This window comes from Macaca fascicularis, chromosome 1, assembly GCF_037993035.2.
Source record: "Macaca fascicularis isolate 582-1 chromosome 1, T2T-MFA8v1.1".
In the NCBI taxonomy this organism is placed as follows: Eukaryota; Metazoa; Chordata; class Mammalia; order Primates; family Cercopithecidae; genus Macaca; species Macaca fascicularis.
The window spans coordinates 6,646,100-6,661,672 of record NC_088375.1 but is presented as its reverse complement, the minus strand read 5'-3'; the positions used below and the strand labels follow the sequence as shown (position 1 = coordinate 6,661,672).

General features: G+C 43.0%; 1 protein-coding gene across 3 annotated transcripts in view; it reads right to left on the bottom strand.

The window, feature by feature from the left end:
• PLD5 (phospholipase D family member 5) overlaps positions 1–6,197 on the bottom strand; it is a 421,542-nt gene extending 415,345 nt beyond the window's left edge. For all 3 annotated transcript variants that reach the window (XM_005539658.5, XM_074025901.1, XM_074025909.1), the window contains exon 1: positions 5,850–6,197. In XM_005539658.5, coding sequence (XP_005539715.1) covers positions 5,850–6,038 — 189 coding nt within the window. In that variant the 5' untranslated portion in view covers positions 6,039–6,197. The remainder of the gene's footprint in view (positions 1–5,849) is intronic.
• Between the last annotated feature and the right edge of the window lie 9,376 nt (positions 6,198–15,573).

Here is a 15,573-nt window from a genome sequence, read left to right as displayed (position 1 = left end):
TTGACCTTTCAACTGCACCTCAACATTTACGTTGTACCCTAAACTTTTAGCACGTAGTCTGTGCAGGTATGAATCTTAGGCAATTGGGTAATTTTAACGTCCTCAATATATACAGTTTAAGCAACACTTCTGGTGTGAGATCTTGCCACAGACTCCACGCCTGTCTAACTATGCCATCTATCAGTCAATTCAGTAGGAGAACGTAACTTATTACGACTACTGCCATGTCCCAGAAGTTCAAAGGACTCATCGGATTTATTTGGAGAAGAACTAAAAACTGTTACTTAAGTTTAAACCTGAGATAATTATGGAAGTCTACAGAAAGGAGTAAAAACTTTTAGAGAAACTAGCCAGAAATTGGCATGTAGTTATTATATGGAAGAAGAGATGAAAAAGAAACCTTAAATGCAATCATCCAGTGCTTCTTAAATTAAATACATTAAATATGATATATCCCTATCATTATGTTAAAATAAGTCAAGCCACACCCAAGAGAGTTCAAAGAAACCAAAGATTCTTCAAAAGACACTGCAATGTCAGCCTGCAGTGAGAGAAGTCCCTTAGTGGGTGGATATATGTTGACTGTAGTGGTGACCAGGACAGTGATGGACATGTCCTGAGATCCACTGGAAGACACTCACGAGACATCTAAACTTTCATGTCTTGACTGATGAGTTGGAGGCAGAGAATCCTGCATGCACCTATAGCTTGCCTATGTTGTTTATCTAAAACCGCAGGAAATGATCCCGGTAAATGTTAATGTTCTTAAGCATTTGCCAGACTGTTTGTTTGTTGGATTTTTAATGGAACATTTTAAAGATTCATTCCCTTAGGTTGAACTCTGTCTTCTGGCACTTTACAAATCCACTCTGTGGGGTACAGTATTTTCATGGATCTGCTCCGTGGGACAAAAATGGCATTACACAATATGAGCCTAGACCACTGTGACCAAGTGTGCTCCAATCCATTTGTCCTTTGCTCCTCGTGTAAATAATTTATTCCAGGAGGCAAATGTGCACTTGGCATTTATTTACTATTCACTGGTAACATAAACTCTATTTAAGCAGGTGCAAATTCACACTTAGAGGAAACAATCATTTTTTTAAGTGTGAGGCACTTACTAAATAAACCACGATACTATGGCTCACTACAAGTGTGAACATTAAGGATTCTGCTTTTATGCTTTACCAAATCTGTCTTCGGCTTTCTCTTTCCATTTTAAATGGGCTTTCTGAGACATCTTGCAGATAAATGAAATGTTGCTTGACTTAATTCCACCAGCACAAGTTGGGAAGAGAAGCAGAGGTTGGAGACAGGACAAGGAGTTGGTCTCTGCTAGCGGGATCAGCTAAGAGAGTGAGAACCAGAAAAGTCAGCCTCAGAATGGCCAGCCAGGGAGCAAGCAAGGGCTCCACTAGCCAGGAAGAGTCAGGCCCCCAGAGGATGGATGGGAAGCCAGGCAAAGAGACAGTATAACAGGCCCAGGACAGTGAGCCAGCCTTGCCGACCAAAGGACCTACTCACTTAGCATCCAGGATCATCATGCAGGCTGATCTCAAATCTGAAATCTGGAAGCTCTTTGGGTGGAGTGGGAGGACTCAGCCCAAGAGCCAGGCAGCACCTGAGAAGTCATTACACCTACAGTTATTGTGTGTTGAGCATTTAACCCAGGCCAAACACTGCGCTAAGTGCTTTGTATGCTGCAGCAGTCTTGTGAGAGTTGGTCACAGATGTTCTCTTTCTTCTGGGTCTTAGTTGGATCCCCTTGTGCTACTCTTGAAGCGAGCCTTGACCATGAACTTTTCTTTGGCCAATACACATGAGTCATATGAATGGATGATTTCTGGGTGGAAGCATTGAGAGCCTAAATCATTACATGATTTTCCAACTGCTCTTTAGCTGCTGTGGCAGCCACAAAAAATATCAGAATGGAGCTTCCATCGGGCAAGGCAACCAAGATGAGGATGGTCCCCAGCCGATAGGCACAGGTGAGATATGTGAGGTGGAAAGTATACTTTTGTGGTGTCCAAGTCTCTGACATTTGGAGAATGTTCGTTCCTGCAGTACAGACATGGACTGTCTTGTTTCATCACGGCAAACTAGCGACTTCTCTCAGGGGGAACACAGTTGTGCATCTTGGTAACTGGGAGCCCTTTGCCCACAGAATTAATAAGAAATGAAATCAAAGTCTAAACCCAGGTCCCTCTCACCAGAGCCCCTACGCTTAACCACACTTTGACAGGAGCTAATTGAATAAGCAGGAGAGAACATAAGGCATCTCCATCTTCATAAATAGCACCAGGAAACCTCTGTACAGTGTAGCTGGCATAAAACCAGGCAACAAAGTAGAGTGGACTTTGCATCTCTCCCCCTTTAAAAAAGAAAACTGTTCAAAAAAGCATATAGCACCAAAGGATGCCAGCCTAATGCCATGTTATCCTCTGGGATAGTCATATCTTATTAAATGAGTACCTCCAAAGCAAGCCAGTCCTAGGGAGGCTGCAAGAGCAGGGGTGGATTAGAGGGTCTGGAAGTGGTCCCTTGCTCCTCTTGCTTTGCTGGACCAGAATCCTTCACTTTTACATTAGACCTAAAGTAAATACAGGATCCTACAGAGAACAGAACTTCCACTGTTTCCCAAGCCTAATGCCTCCCAGAGTTCTAGACATTACGAAGCAGAACAGGAAACAAAAGATTTTAACAACCAAGAGCATTATTTGTAACTAGTAACACAACATTCTGTATATAGCCAGCAATTTTACTTTTTCCTGAAATTTCCAAGTGGAATTCAAAGTCCAGCATTCTTGTTACAAAACATGACTTCCTCACAGCTTCTAATTCATTATTTTAGTATGAAATGATTCCCTGTATACATTTATTTCTTAGTAAGTATTCATCTCAAGTGTCGACCAACCAGTGATAGGAACCATATTTAAAGATTGATTCCAGTCCTCAACTAATTTGGGTCATTTTTTTCTTGTCCAAGCTAAGAATTGGTCCAGTAGCCTTTAAATCAGAAAAGAAGAAATAAATTATTCTCACTTTTAGCAAAGTGGGTGGAAATCCATTCTTTAGTTGCCTGCTTTATATCACATTCTTGACTTTCAGATTAATCTGTCCCTCTGAATTCTGGACAGAGCCCACACACTGCCACATTTCATTTCAGGAAATTCTGTTATTATGATGACCAAATATGTGTGTCATTTGAAGTCATAACTTATTTATTTCCTTAATACTTAGATTGGCTTTTAAAGCACCAGCAAAATAACTGAGTAGGCTGTTTTCAGGCATATGATCTCCATCAGGATTATTAATTTATTTTTTCAACATAATAAAAAAGTGGCCATCCATTTGATTAGACAGACCAGAAGAGTGTTTTTAAACTGCCATATATCTCCTTTGAATTTCACATGACACACTCATCCTAATCCCTGCAACATATGAATCAGAAGGTGTCACATATGTTCAGAATGTTGTTTACAATGAAGTCAACAATACATTTTCATGCTTTCTGTAACAATGATACCAGGTTACATTTGTTATAGGTTTTTGACATCTCAAACATTAATTTCTATTAGCAATTACCATCAAACTATGTGAAATATCATAGTGCATTCAACATGACATATATTATAAATACCTAGCTCTTGAATTCAAATAAAATTTACATTTGCATACTAATTTAATTTTTCATAGCACTTTTATTAATATTAATTCATTAAAAATGTTTGTGGATATTTCAAAGGAGCAAGAGAATACCACCAAGAAATTTATTTAAAGTCCCCTTTCTAGTTGAAAGGGGGTGTAGAGAAAAACATCAGAAGAGATATATGCATCTCTCATTAAATGTAGTTGAAAAAGTAAAACAAATGCTACACTGATTTAAATATCAAATGAGGAGAGTGATTTTTAAAAAATGAATGCAATGCTCTCTTTTGGAGTATCTGAGTGAAGAAGAAAGCATAGACGCTCACAGGCTTTCAAACAACCACATCTTCCTTTCCCTGGTCTCCCATCCTCAGAGGAGGTTGAGTATCCCATACTCATGCAGAAAGGTAAGGCTGCTATGGCCCACATGGTATGACTTGATACTTTCAATGAAAATCTAAAAATGAGAAAGCATTTAAGTATAATGCGTGCACCGCTCATGACTCAAGACATAGTCATAGAAGGCTGCACTACTGATTTTCAGTAAGAGAATAAAGGAAATAGACCAGCTAAAAGCACAAACTGCAAAAGAACACACATTCAGAGTGAAACTAAAAAGAAGATATGTTCTATCACCCTCCCAAGGCTAGACTGTTATCCCTGATACTAAAATCAACCACATCATTGGTTGATTACATGCTCTTTGCATGTAATACATAAAGATGCTGTTTGCCCCCTTTAAACTAATGTACACCACCAGCCCCTTCACTAATTCTGGAGCGGGCATGTTTAATGAATACTGTAGCCTTTCAAACAGCTTGCCATCCTATAAATCTTCAGCGACTTCCATGGTCTTAAGGATATGAGGCATCCTTTTGACATTAGCAAATGGCTGTCTACACACAAAACAGTGCTGTTACCCAACTCAAAGCTTCATTTTAGAGCTTTCAGTGACTTCATCGGGCCCTCAGAAAGCAGGCACAGACGTTCCTTTCAGATTATTATAATAGAGAAATGCCCCTTCTTCGCACGTTTCCTCCTGGGAAGAAGACTGTTGGTGCCGCAGAGCCCAGGAGGAACGCTTTGGGGGGCAGATGGGATGCAGGTCGGTGCAGCAGTTGGAAATGCGTGACTTCCAGGAGTTCTTGGTCTTATCTTTTTTATCATTGTTGGCGTCCTGACCCAAATACAAGGAAACCTCCACATTCCATTAGCAGACTCAATTTGGATTCTGCAGCTCTGCAGGGAGAAATAGCATCTTCTCCTTAGCTAGTTGTGCTGCACTCTTGAGATAATTCTCTTAGTTTAATTTTAACATTTGGTTTAAGAATATGCTGATGGATCAGATTTGAAACTGTGGATCCACTAAACGCCTTTTTAGAAGGTTTTTGTTTTTTTTTTCTTTCTTTCTTTCTTTCTTTCTTTCTTTCTTTCTTTCAAAATGGCAAGCCTTAGGAGCTCAACTCCAGAGCCAATTCACTTCGCGTGAAGTAGGCACTCCTTGGGAACAGAGGTCCCTTCTCACCAGCTCCCACCCTCCAGAGCGGAGGATTTCTGGGGAGCCCCACGATCCCTTCGTTTTTAGCCTTTCTCCTTGCAACGCGCAAATCTCTCCCTAGTTGGGCTCAAGTAGAGAAGATCGCCAACTGCTCATCCCAGCGGACACTCTGCAGAAAACTCTAATGGCTTGTGCGCGGGTCCACGCTGGTCGCTAGCGGCGCCAACTTTACCCATTTGTTAATTTGTTAGTTTCTGGACTGAGTAAAACAGCCCCCAAAGACGCGGGCAAACGCCGCTCTAAAGCCCACTACCATGCAACGCCGGGTTGCTCAGAGCCACGCTGGTGGCACTTCCCCTTCTTGCTCATCCTGCACAGGCACCCCAAGAACCCCGTGCAAAAAAAAAAAAAAAAAAAAACCCTACCGGGAGACGCAGGTGGGCAGGTCGGGTGAGCAGGGGACCAAGAGCCTGAAAGGGAACCTGTCCTCCCCTCCCCGCAGCCGGGTCATTAAGGCAAGAAATTGTAGGCAGAGAAGCCCCCGAATCCGACCTAGGACATGGGCGCCTGCCAGGATCCCCTCGCCTGGCCCCCGCGCCCCGCGCCCCGCGCCCCGCGCCCCGCGCGCGCTCATGCCACCACCACGGGGAGGGTGCATGCGGCAGGTGCCTGGCTGAGGCCCCCGGGAGCGAGTCGCCCTTACGTGCTCCAGCTTGTCTTTCCTCCGGAGCCAGACGCTGGCGCTGTAGTCCTGCTGCTTGACGCTGCTGTAGAAGTTCGCGCCCACTCGGGTCAGGCTTGGGGAGGGTTCCTTGGGGCGGCTTTTGAGCCTCATCTGCTCGAAGCCCTCATGGGGGGAGGCCGAGAGCCACTCGTGCTGCCGGATCTCCATCCTGACATGACCGGGCGGCCGCCGGCGAGCAGAGGACTCGGGACAGGCGCGCGGGGAGCCGGGCGCGGAGGGCGAGCGGGAGGCCGAGCGGGAACCGGAGGTGGAGCTGGAGACGGAGCTGGAGGAGCCAGCGGGCGCGGGGAGCGCGGGGTGCTGAGCGCCAGCGGGGAGCGCGGCCGGGCGGGAGGGGGCGATCGCGGGAGGCGCGGGGTGGAAGGAGGGAGGGCGAGGTGCGGGCAGGGGCGGGGGCGGAGGGGACGGACGGGGAGAAGGGGAACGGGAGGGGACAGGGAGGGAGGGGAGCTTTGCTCCCAGGAGACAGAAGTGCCCGGTGCGGCGGCGACGTCGCCCGGCGGCTGCGGTCCCGAGCGGGCGCTCCGCTCGCCGGCTCCTTGCGGCACCGACTGGGACCCGGGCCGGCTCCCGGGGCGGCGGCGGCGGAGGGGGTGGGGTGCGGTGGGAGGGGCCGCGGCTGGCCCAGCCAGCCCGCGCCCGCAGGTTGGTGCAGTGAGGAGCCGCCGCCGCCCGCCGCCGGGCCGAGGGCTGCAAGCCCGGCCGCCGCCCCTCCCGCCGCGCCCAGGCCCGGGCGGCCGCGCTCCCGCTCCGCACCCGCCTTTCCGGAGCCGGCTACACCTCTCCCTGTCGCATCTTTACTGGAAAGCCAGCAGGCGAGGGCAGAAGTGAGCGCCGTCTCCGCGCCTCCTCCCTCCTACTGGCTGAGCGGGGGGATGGCTCCGGAGGGAGACACTCGGGAAACCACCTCCGCCCTTCCCCCAGCTCTATCCAGCGGCGCCCCCTCGCCCTGCCTCCGGCTCGCTTCGGCTGCGCCTTCCCCCATTCTGAAAGTTCACTAACTTCCCACCCCAAGGGACTTAGAGCAGACGGTGCCCAGCATTCCCCCCAGAAAATAGCCGAGAGACATGTGTTTTCTTGAGCCTTACACGCTCCTTTCATCCGAAGAGGTGGCGATGCAAATGCGCCCGGGGGCAGTAGCCCCTTGGGCAGGCATACGGGACCGGTTGCCCCCCAGCCCTCGGTGACCACCTAGAACCAGGTTCCCGGGGCCGCACCCAGCCTGATCCTGGGAGGGTGATCCATGGCTCCTCTGCAACGCTCCGCTTGTGCAGTGACTGTTCCTTGGGTGGACGTGGCCCAACTGCTGTGCATGTTTCTTTCCTCTGTTTCCAGGCCCCTAGGGTCCGGGCTTTTCCTTCGGGGCTCAGCCAAGTGTGATGATTATTAGGAAGAAGGTGGCATGTTCGTGATTAGATCTTAAATCTCTTTATCTTTTGCTATCTTTGGAGTCAACCTCTCGAAACAGTTTTTGGTTTTATCTAAATGTTAAACAGCTGGTGTTCAGGGTGTCTCCTGTCTGGTTAACAGCTTGGGAAGTGTATGGAAGCTGGAGAGGTATACAGGGAATTTTAGAGGGTGTTGCCAAGGGTAAACTGAAGACTCTCTAGCCCTTAGCAGAACTGCCCTGCTTGGATGACGATTTCAAAGACATTCTGGCTGGGATTTCACAAACTTTTAGGAGGACAGGGATTGTGTTTCGTATCTTTTTAAAGTCTCCATTTAAAAAAGTGGCATAGTAAAAGTAGTAGTTGAAATAAAATCCTGTGCACAGTCAATATGGGGATGAAACAACAAAACACAAATACACACGTTTTGGTTGTGCTAGGTTAGTTTTCTTAGGAGCTGAACTATGTTGTGTAATAGATGCCCCGACCTGTGGGCTATCTCTAAGTCTCACGTTATCCTGCAAGATAAATGTTATTAACCCTCCTTTCCAGTGAAGCAACTGAAGCAGAAGCAGAAATTACACTTCAAAACAAGGATATGAACCAAATTGAAAAGCTGTGAAGGCGGAGTGACTCAGGTTTGTAATCTCAACCCCTTGGGAGGAGGAGGCAGGAGAATCACTTGATCCCAGGAGTTCCAGGCCAGCCTGGCCCTCACACTAAAAATAAGTTAGCCAGGCGTGGTGGTGCGCATTTGTGGTTTCAGCTACCCGGGAGGCTGAGGCTGGAGGATGGCTGAAGCCTAGGAAGAGGCGGCAGCAGTTAGCCAAGATTGCACTGCAGCCTGGATGACAGAGCAAGTCCCTGTCAAAAAAGAAAGGAAGAGGAGGGAAGGGGAGGGGAGAGGAGAGGAGGCTGTAAAAACTATACATTCCATTGTATAGTATCTCTGATTTTTTTTTTTTTTTTTTTTTGAGATGGAGTCTCGCTCTGTCACCAGGCTGGAGTGCAGTGGCGCCATCTCGACTCGCTGCAACCTCTGCCTCCCGGGTTCAAGCAATTCTCCTGCCTCAGCAGGAGAGTAGCTGGGACCACAGGGGCACGCCACCACGCCCGGCTAATTTTTGTACCATTAGTAGAGACGTGGTTTCACCACGTTTGCCAGGCTGGTCTTGAACTCCTGACCTCAAGGGATCTGCCCACCTCGGCGGTCCAATGTGCTGGGATTACAGGCACGATCTGATTTTTTTATTATTACAATTTGCCCTACTATTCACTATCCCCAAGTTTTTACTATTAAAGTTTAGCCTTCATAGCTTATGCGTTCTCTAAAGTATAACCACACAATTTAAATGACGACAAACAATTATGTAGTCTTTTATAATATTGTTAATAGAAATATCTTATTGCCCTTCTGCAAAGAATACTTCTGCCTTTTGCTCTATGAGATTAGGTATTTGATATATCCAAACCTTGACAAGTGATGGATATCCAATTCAGGGTAGTAATGAACTGTGCTACTGTACAAGAATTTAAACAAATGGGTTGCATATTGTGCCAGGTTCTCAAACTGAATAGATTTTGTTTAAACTATATCTTTATAGGCGTATACATAGTGACTGCAGTAGGTGCTACTTTTTTTTTTTTTTTTTTTTTTTTTTTTTTTTTTTTTTTTTTTTTTTTGAGACGGAGTCTTGCTCTGTCACCCAGGCTGGAGTGCAGTGGCGCCATCTCGGCTCACTGTAATCCCCACCTCCCGGGTCCAAGCAATTCTCATGCCTCAGCCTCCCAAATTGCTGGAATTACAGGCATGCACTATCACACCCGGCTAATTCTTGGGTTTTTTTTTTTTTAGTAAAGGCTGGGTTTCACCATGTAGCCCAGGCTGGTCTCAAACTCCTCACCTCAAATGATCTGCCCACCTCGGCCTCCTAAAGTGCTGGGATTACAGGCGTGAGCCACTGCACGCGGCCAATCTCCATTTTTTGAAGAGAGTACACTGGTGGCATATATATGACAGCACACTACTAAATTGTGCATTATAATTAATTCATAGATCATATTTGTTATGATCAAAAATACTAGTCAAAGTATACATTTTTACAGTTTCATACTTATTTCATACTTAATTTACTTGGTATACAGTGCCAGACTAAATGAACCCAACAAGTTCAAATAAACCTGGGTGCAGACTTATTCATAATTATTTTCTATCTAGGATTCTTGTCCAAGTTCATCGTTTATGACAGTAATATGGAACTCACATGTTGACCGTCAAGAGAATATTTCATATAAAATTGAACTCAACTGAAACTGTTGTAGGGAAGAAAAATAGTATTTCTGAAGATGGCCACGTATAATATGAGAATGTTGCACCAAAAATATTACTGAAATGTATAAATAATACTGAATTTCTACATTAACTCCTGCAGCACTTTTTCCGGTACATTTTCATAGCCATTACATTTTCTGAATGCAACGTAGGTGTTATGAACCATCTGTCCTACTAGCCCATTGGCTTTTTGGGAGCTGGGGCCACTCCTGATTCTTTACCATGCTGTTAGTGCCTTACATATAATAAGCTTCCAATAAACTATGGTGAATAATGACTGAATGGGTGCTAACACTTGGCAACATGTTTTTGCTTCTTTATTTTGAAAAACACTGGATTTGACATTAAAATATTTAGATTTTAGTACTAGATCCTTTAATTACTAAATTGTGACTTTCATGGTTTTCGTTGTATTTCCATAGCCTTCAAGTTCATCCAGTTAGTGGGGAATAATCATTGCTACCTCAAGTGATTGCTGCAGGGATGAATTGGTATAACACATGAGAAACTTGTGTATAAACCATAGCGTCCTGTGTTACTGTTCTCAGAACTTTCAGGCACAGAAATATTCTTTATGTCATTCTAATAAGTTATTTTCATTAGCAGCTATATCAATTAATCTTCATTGCTTATAATTAATTACAGAAACTGCACTCAGCTACAAATTTGCATCTCATTAATGTTTATATTTATTCTGAAGACTTTACCTAAGTTGCCACTGGTGTGTTATACAATACCTTCAGACAATATAGAATACTCAAGTAAAACACATATGAGCCATCAATATGTATTGAATTCAAACCTAAACTTAACAGATGTCATTGACCAGGAATTGTTAATATTGTCTGAATTAGGCACTTTGCATTGTCATAAAACTTAAGACCAAAAGTATCAAGAAGTAAGTGGGAGTATTTTATTAAACCTTTCATAGTAATGATAATACCTTACATTTCCACAATAGTTACATCTGTAGCACGTATCACATTTACTCCATGGAAAAATATCTGAAAGTAGTCTTGGTACTTGCTATCAGTTCCATCTTTTGAAAGGAGGAAACCAAAGCTCATGGAGGTTAAGTGACCTGCCCAAAGTCATATAAGTCACAGAGTCTGGTCTAAAAGCCAGGTTCATTGACTCTCAATAAAGGATTTCTTTTTTCACCATGTCTGATCAAAAAATCTCAAATATATACTTCTCAGCAATTATAAGTTGTATTTTTCATAGGTGTACTGTTGCCAAGTATGACTACATTTTGTCAAAGGTTTACTACTGAAGAATAAAACATGTTAATACTTAGACCTTCCCTAACAGCATGCTTTATGTCCTCTTCAATTACCCTTATACTATGCAAGACCATATAAAATCATTGACCCAAGAATGGCTCTATTCTTTGTTGTCAAGAAATAGATTCAGCAGCTAAAACCAGCATGACTTTCCTAACCACATATGTTAATTACAGGATTATTTCTGTAGAAAAATTGAATAATTTAACACCAGTAGAACAAAATTAAAGTAGTCCCAGATTGAAAATGTTTTCTGAAGAATATATAAGCATTAATATGAGAAGGGTCTTTTATGTTACAGTATTTTCTTTAGCCAAGTAGTTATTGGTTAGTTGTAAAATGGCAGTGAAGGTTTTTTAAATGTTATATTACATTTTTAATAAAGTTAACTTATCTCTGTACAAACTTACTTTAGACTAAAGATTCTCATTGTTTGATCACCTACTCCAGTCACTGTGTGGGCTGGTCCTCAAAGGCATTATGTCATTTTTTTTCTCACAAAATCCTGCCAAGTAAACAGAGCTGTCCCTATGTTACAGATGAGGAAACAAAGACCCAGAAAGAGTGACCTGCCCAAGAGACACAAGGACCAAGGGGTAACACTATGGCTGAAACTCAGGGTGGCTCGACTCTAAATGCCTTTACACAACACCAAACTGCATGGTCTTGCTTGGGTACATCTCTGCTGGGCTGAGAGCCCCCGCAGTGACCTGGAGAGAAGTAGGGAGGAGAGGGAGAGGTCAACTAGCCCCCAGAGTGAGATCCTGGTAGAGTGGGTTTATACTGTGAGGCCGAGGGTCCTATTTTACTTACACAAGGAGAACCAACTCAGATAACACTAGGATCTTTCCTTCCTTCCTTCCTTCCTTCCTTCCTTCCTTCCTTCCTTCCTTCCTTCCTTCCTTCCTTCCTCTCTCTCTCTCTCTGTCTCTCTCTGTCTCTCTCTCTCTTTCTCTTTCATTCTTTCTTTTTGAGACAGAGTTTCGCTCTTGTTACCCAGGTTAGAGTGCAATGGCACAAACTCAACTCACCGCAGCCTCCACCTCCTGGGTTCAAGCGATTCTCCTGCCTCAGCCTCCTGAGTAGCTGAGATTACAGGTGCCCACCACCACACTCAGCTATTTTTTTTTTAATTTTTAGTGGCGATGGGGTTTCACCATATTGGCTGGGCTGGTCTCGAACTCCTGACCTCAGGCGATCCACCTGCCTTGGCCGCCCAAAGTGCTGGGATTACAGGCATTAGTCACCACGCCTGGCCTGCACTGGGATGGATATGTCTAAGAGTTAGAAACTCTGGTTCTAGTGTTGGCTCAGTTGACAACCAACCGTGGGGACTCAACCAAGTTGTTTTACCTAATTGAATCTGTCAAGTTGCTATGGTTTGGTCACAAGGTTTGGCCTTGCAGTGGAGCCTTGGAGAGATCCATCACATCAACACAGAGAATTAGAAAATGGCTATCCTAAGAATACATAAGTAAAAAATGGATAGTTGAAATGGTCTAGCGCAACTAAAAGCTTCTGGTAGGCAACAAAAGAATCTGAATTCTCCTGACTCAGTGTAGATGGATTAGATGAATCAGACAGTTGCCTAAGTTGGCACTACATTTGACACCTTTTTGCTCACAGCCATGGAATTGAGAACACTTCAAAATCACCCTGAAATCTAAATTCCACTTTGATTATCTGAGGTGGTCTTTTATGTATCAATCATGGTACCCAGCATAAAGTATGTGCAACTCAACAGTAAAAAAGGAAATATCTAAAGATAAGATAAGCCACACTGTAATTCTTACTCATGCCTACATTTTTGAAACTGAAACCTAACCTTAAGTCAAGTGATATGAGAATGATGTGTATTTACTGCATTTGGACATCCAGGTAAAACAGACTTTGACCGTAATAGTGGTCATGCTTTTCTTTTACTTTATGTTCTTTTTAAAGAATCCATGTTGTTATTTTTGTACAGTACATGCCATAAAACTATGTAACACCTCTGATATCACCATTTGTTCACTTATACTAAAGAGGAATGTAGTGACTCCTTAGATCTTCAACATACCTGACAATGGGAGTCATTTTTCTACAGCAAATCACTTAAAGCTAAGCCAGTGTGCACCATCTCAACCTTTGTTCAAGCTACTGATAGCTTCTGTACACTATACAGTATCTTTTGAAGACAGAATGTGACATATTCATGTCCTAGCGATGAAATTCAGAAAGCTCAGAGTTCATTTTTATACTTGGTTGCTAGAACTTTCTTTGGTTTTAGGTTTTGTAGGCCAGTGATCCTCTCCTCCTTCCTGATTCAGTGGTTCTAGTTCTTATCTTCATCTTAATGATGTTATATTTCTGGTCTTTGTTTTTACTTTAAGCCACTCCAATGGCTGATTTTTAAATGTAGGCAGAGTATAAATAATAGATGAAGAATTAGTTAACCTGTCATGAACCAAGATTGCCTGACAACATGTCAACCTGATAGATTGGTTTCAAGTTATAAAAACTATTAAATTGATATACAGAGTTGGAAGAGACACACTAAATATCTTTCATTTCCCTCTTTTAACATCTCTCCTCCAATTATGCTCAGACCACTCCTATTTTTTCCAAAATCATTCGTCTTGGCAGTTGATGAGTGCTAGGCCATGGAGACACAAGATAAATAAAACAAAACAAGATTAAAAATTATTTCAGCTTGATCTTTTTGGAGAAGCTTACAAGTATAGTTGTAACATAGCTACAGGTTCAGGGGAACCTGGGGTGAAGGGTCAGCTGGGAGAAGATACTGGAGAAAATTACCCAAATGGGAATAAGCTTCTAAAAAGAAAATACGGCTACACATTTCGATGATCTTAGCAAAAAGACAAAGTTTGGTTTTGCTAAATGGAAACTCAAAATTTCAACTTGACAAATATTGAGTTTCTGGTGTATATTTAAGATTTTATAAGCGTCGTGAGGATTCAAAATTCTGCGAAATCATAAATGCTAAGAGGAATTTGCAGTTCTATAAATAGACAAACTGTAATGAGACCAGGAGTAGCATAAGATTATGATCAAATGTTAAGATTAATGGTGCAGAAAAGAATGCTAAATCAATAGTTCCCTATCGAGACAGCATTTTATGCTGTTGAAAAACACACATTCCCAGAATTTGAGATATGCAAGCTGGTTTGGGAAGGCAGGTCAAAGTAGTTGGGAAAAGTCACTAAGCAGGAAGTTGGCTCTCAGAGTTGCTTAACAGAATTAAACATAAAATACAAAGACTTTCTTTAAAAAAGAGATACTAGTTTACCTGATGCGACTAAGGTATCACTGTGGAACAAGATACATACTCAGGGCGTCTTTCCCGAAACTGACCAGCTGGGACTGGTATTCACTTAGATGTAGGGTTATAATTTAGTAATATTCCCAGCTTCGGAATGATACATTGAACTCTGTAGGCTTTAATATCTTTATTACGAAGGGGCATGTGTGGAATATGCTACATTTAACACCATAGTGAAAGGGGCATGCCATTTCTCTCCCTTTTAATTCTGTTAGTCAATTGGCCAATTATTTATTTGACTACTATAGATACATAAGTAAAATTCTAATATAATAAATCGTAAGTGTACTTAGGATTATTCCCAAAGATTGTGTAACTTGAATTTTATTGACACAAAGAAATTGAATTATACTAAACTAGTTGCTAGATCTATGGTTAGCTGAACATGTATACCTCCTACAATTTTGACACAAGAGTGTCAAAGTCAGTGTATGTACCATGTGAGAAAGGCAACCAAAAGTTTTAGGCTTTCCAAGAGGAAAGCTCTTTGACTTAACACTCATCAGAGATCATTGAGTTCACTCCAAGTCATGGATAGGGGAATTATAGGGGATATAGTCTCTATAAATTCCAGCAGAGAAATCAGAAAAATGAGGGCAGGAGAAGCCAATGGAGAAGGAACAAGTGACAACCAGAAAACCTGGCCAAGGGGTCCTTTAGCACGTGGGAGAGACAGGAAGACTCACATATCACTAAACCAGTAACTCAGATAGGAAAGAAAGGGAGGATAGAACACAAATCAACAAAATTTTCAGACCCCACCTGGTCAGGTATCAGCAGCCAAGTAAGAATCTGCTAAGCAATTGCAAGAGAAAAGTTGACTTTGCTGATAAGCGGGTCCAGTAAATTGAATACAAGTTGCCATAAAACAGTCTTTAAAAAGAAATGATTGCAGCAAGCCAATTGAAATTGTGAAGAATCATTGCCCCCATTTACAATTTTATCATGAGAAATAAAATGGTATGAGATTTATATAAGCTCTCTTTATGATTTACTCTCTTGCACTCATCCATGAGAAGAGACAGAGCCTGACCTGAGATATCACTGTCTGCACATTTCCTGTTCCAGGAAAGCTGTGCATAGGCAGAAACCGTAGAAGCTACTCAAGAGGAGACCAAGTCTGAATGTTTACTCCACGCCAGATGCTGTGCTCAAAGCTTTTCATACAATCTCATTTAATCCTCACAGCAATCTACTACCATCTCCATTTCATAGTTTAGAAACTGTGGCTTCAAGAGGTGAAGTGAACTGCTCAAGGTCACATAAGGGTAAGTGACAGAATTTGGACTCAAACCCAGGATGGATTTCAAAACCCAGATTCTTATAATGTATGCTACTGTAATCAGTTCATTAAATG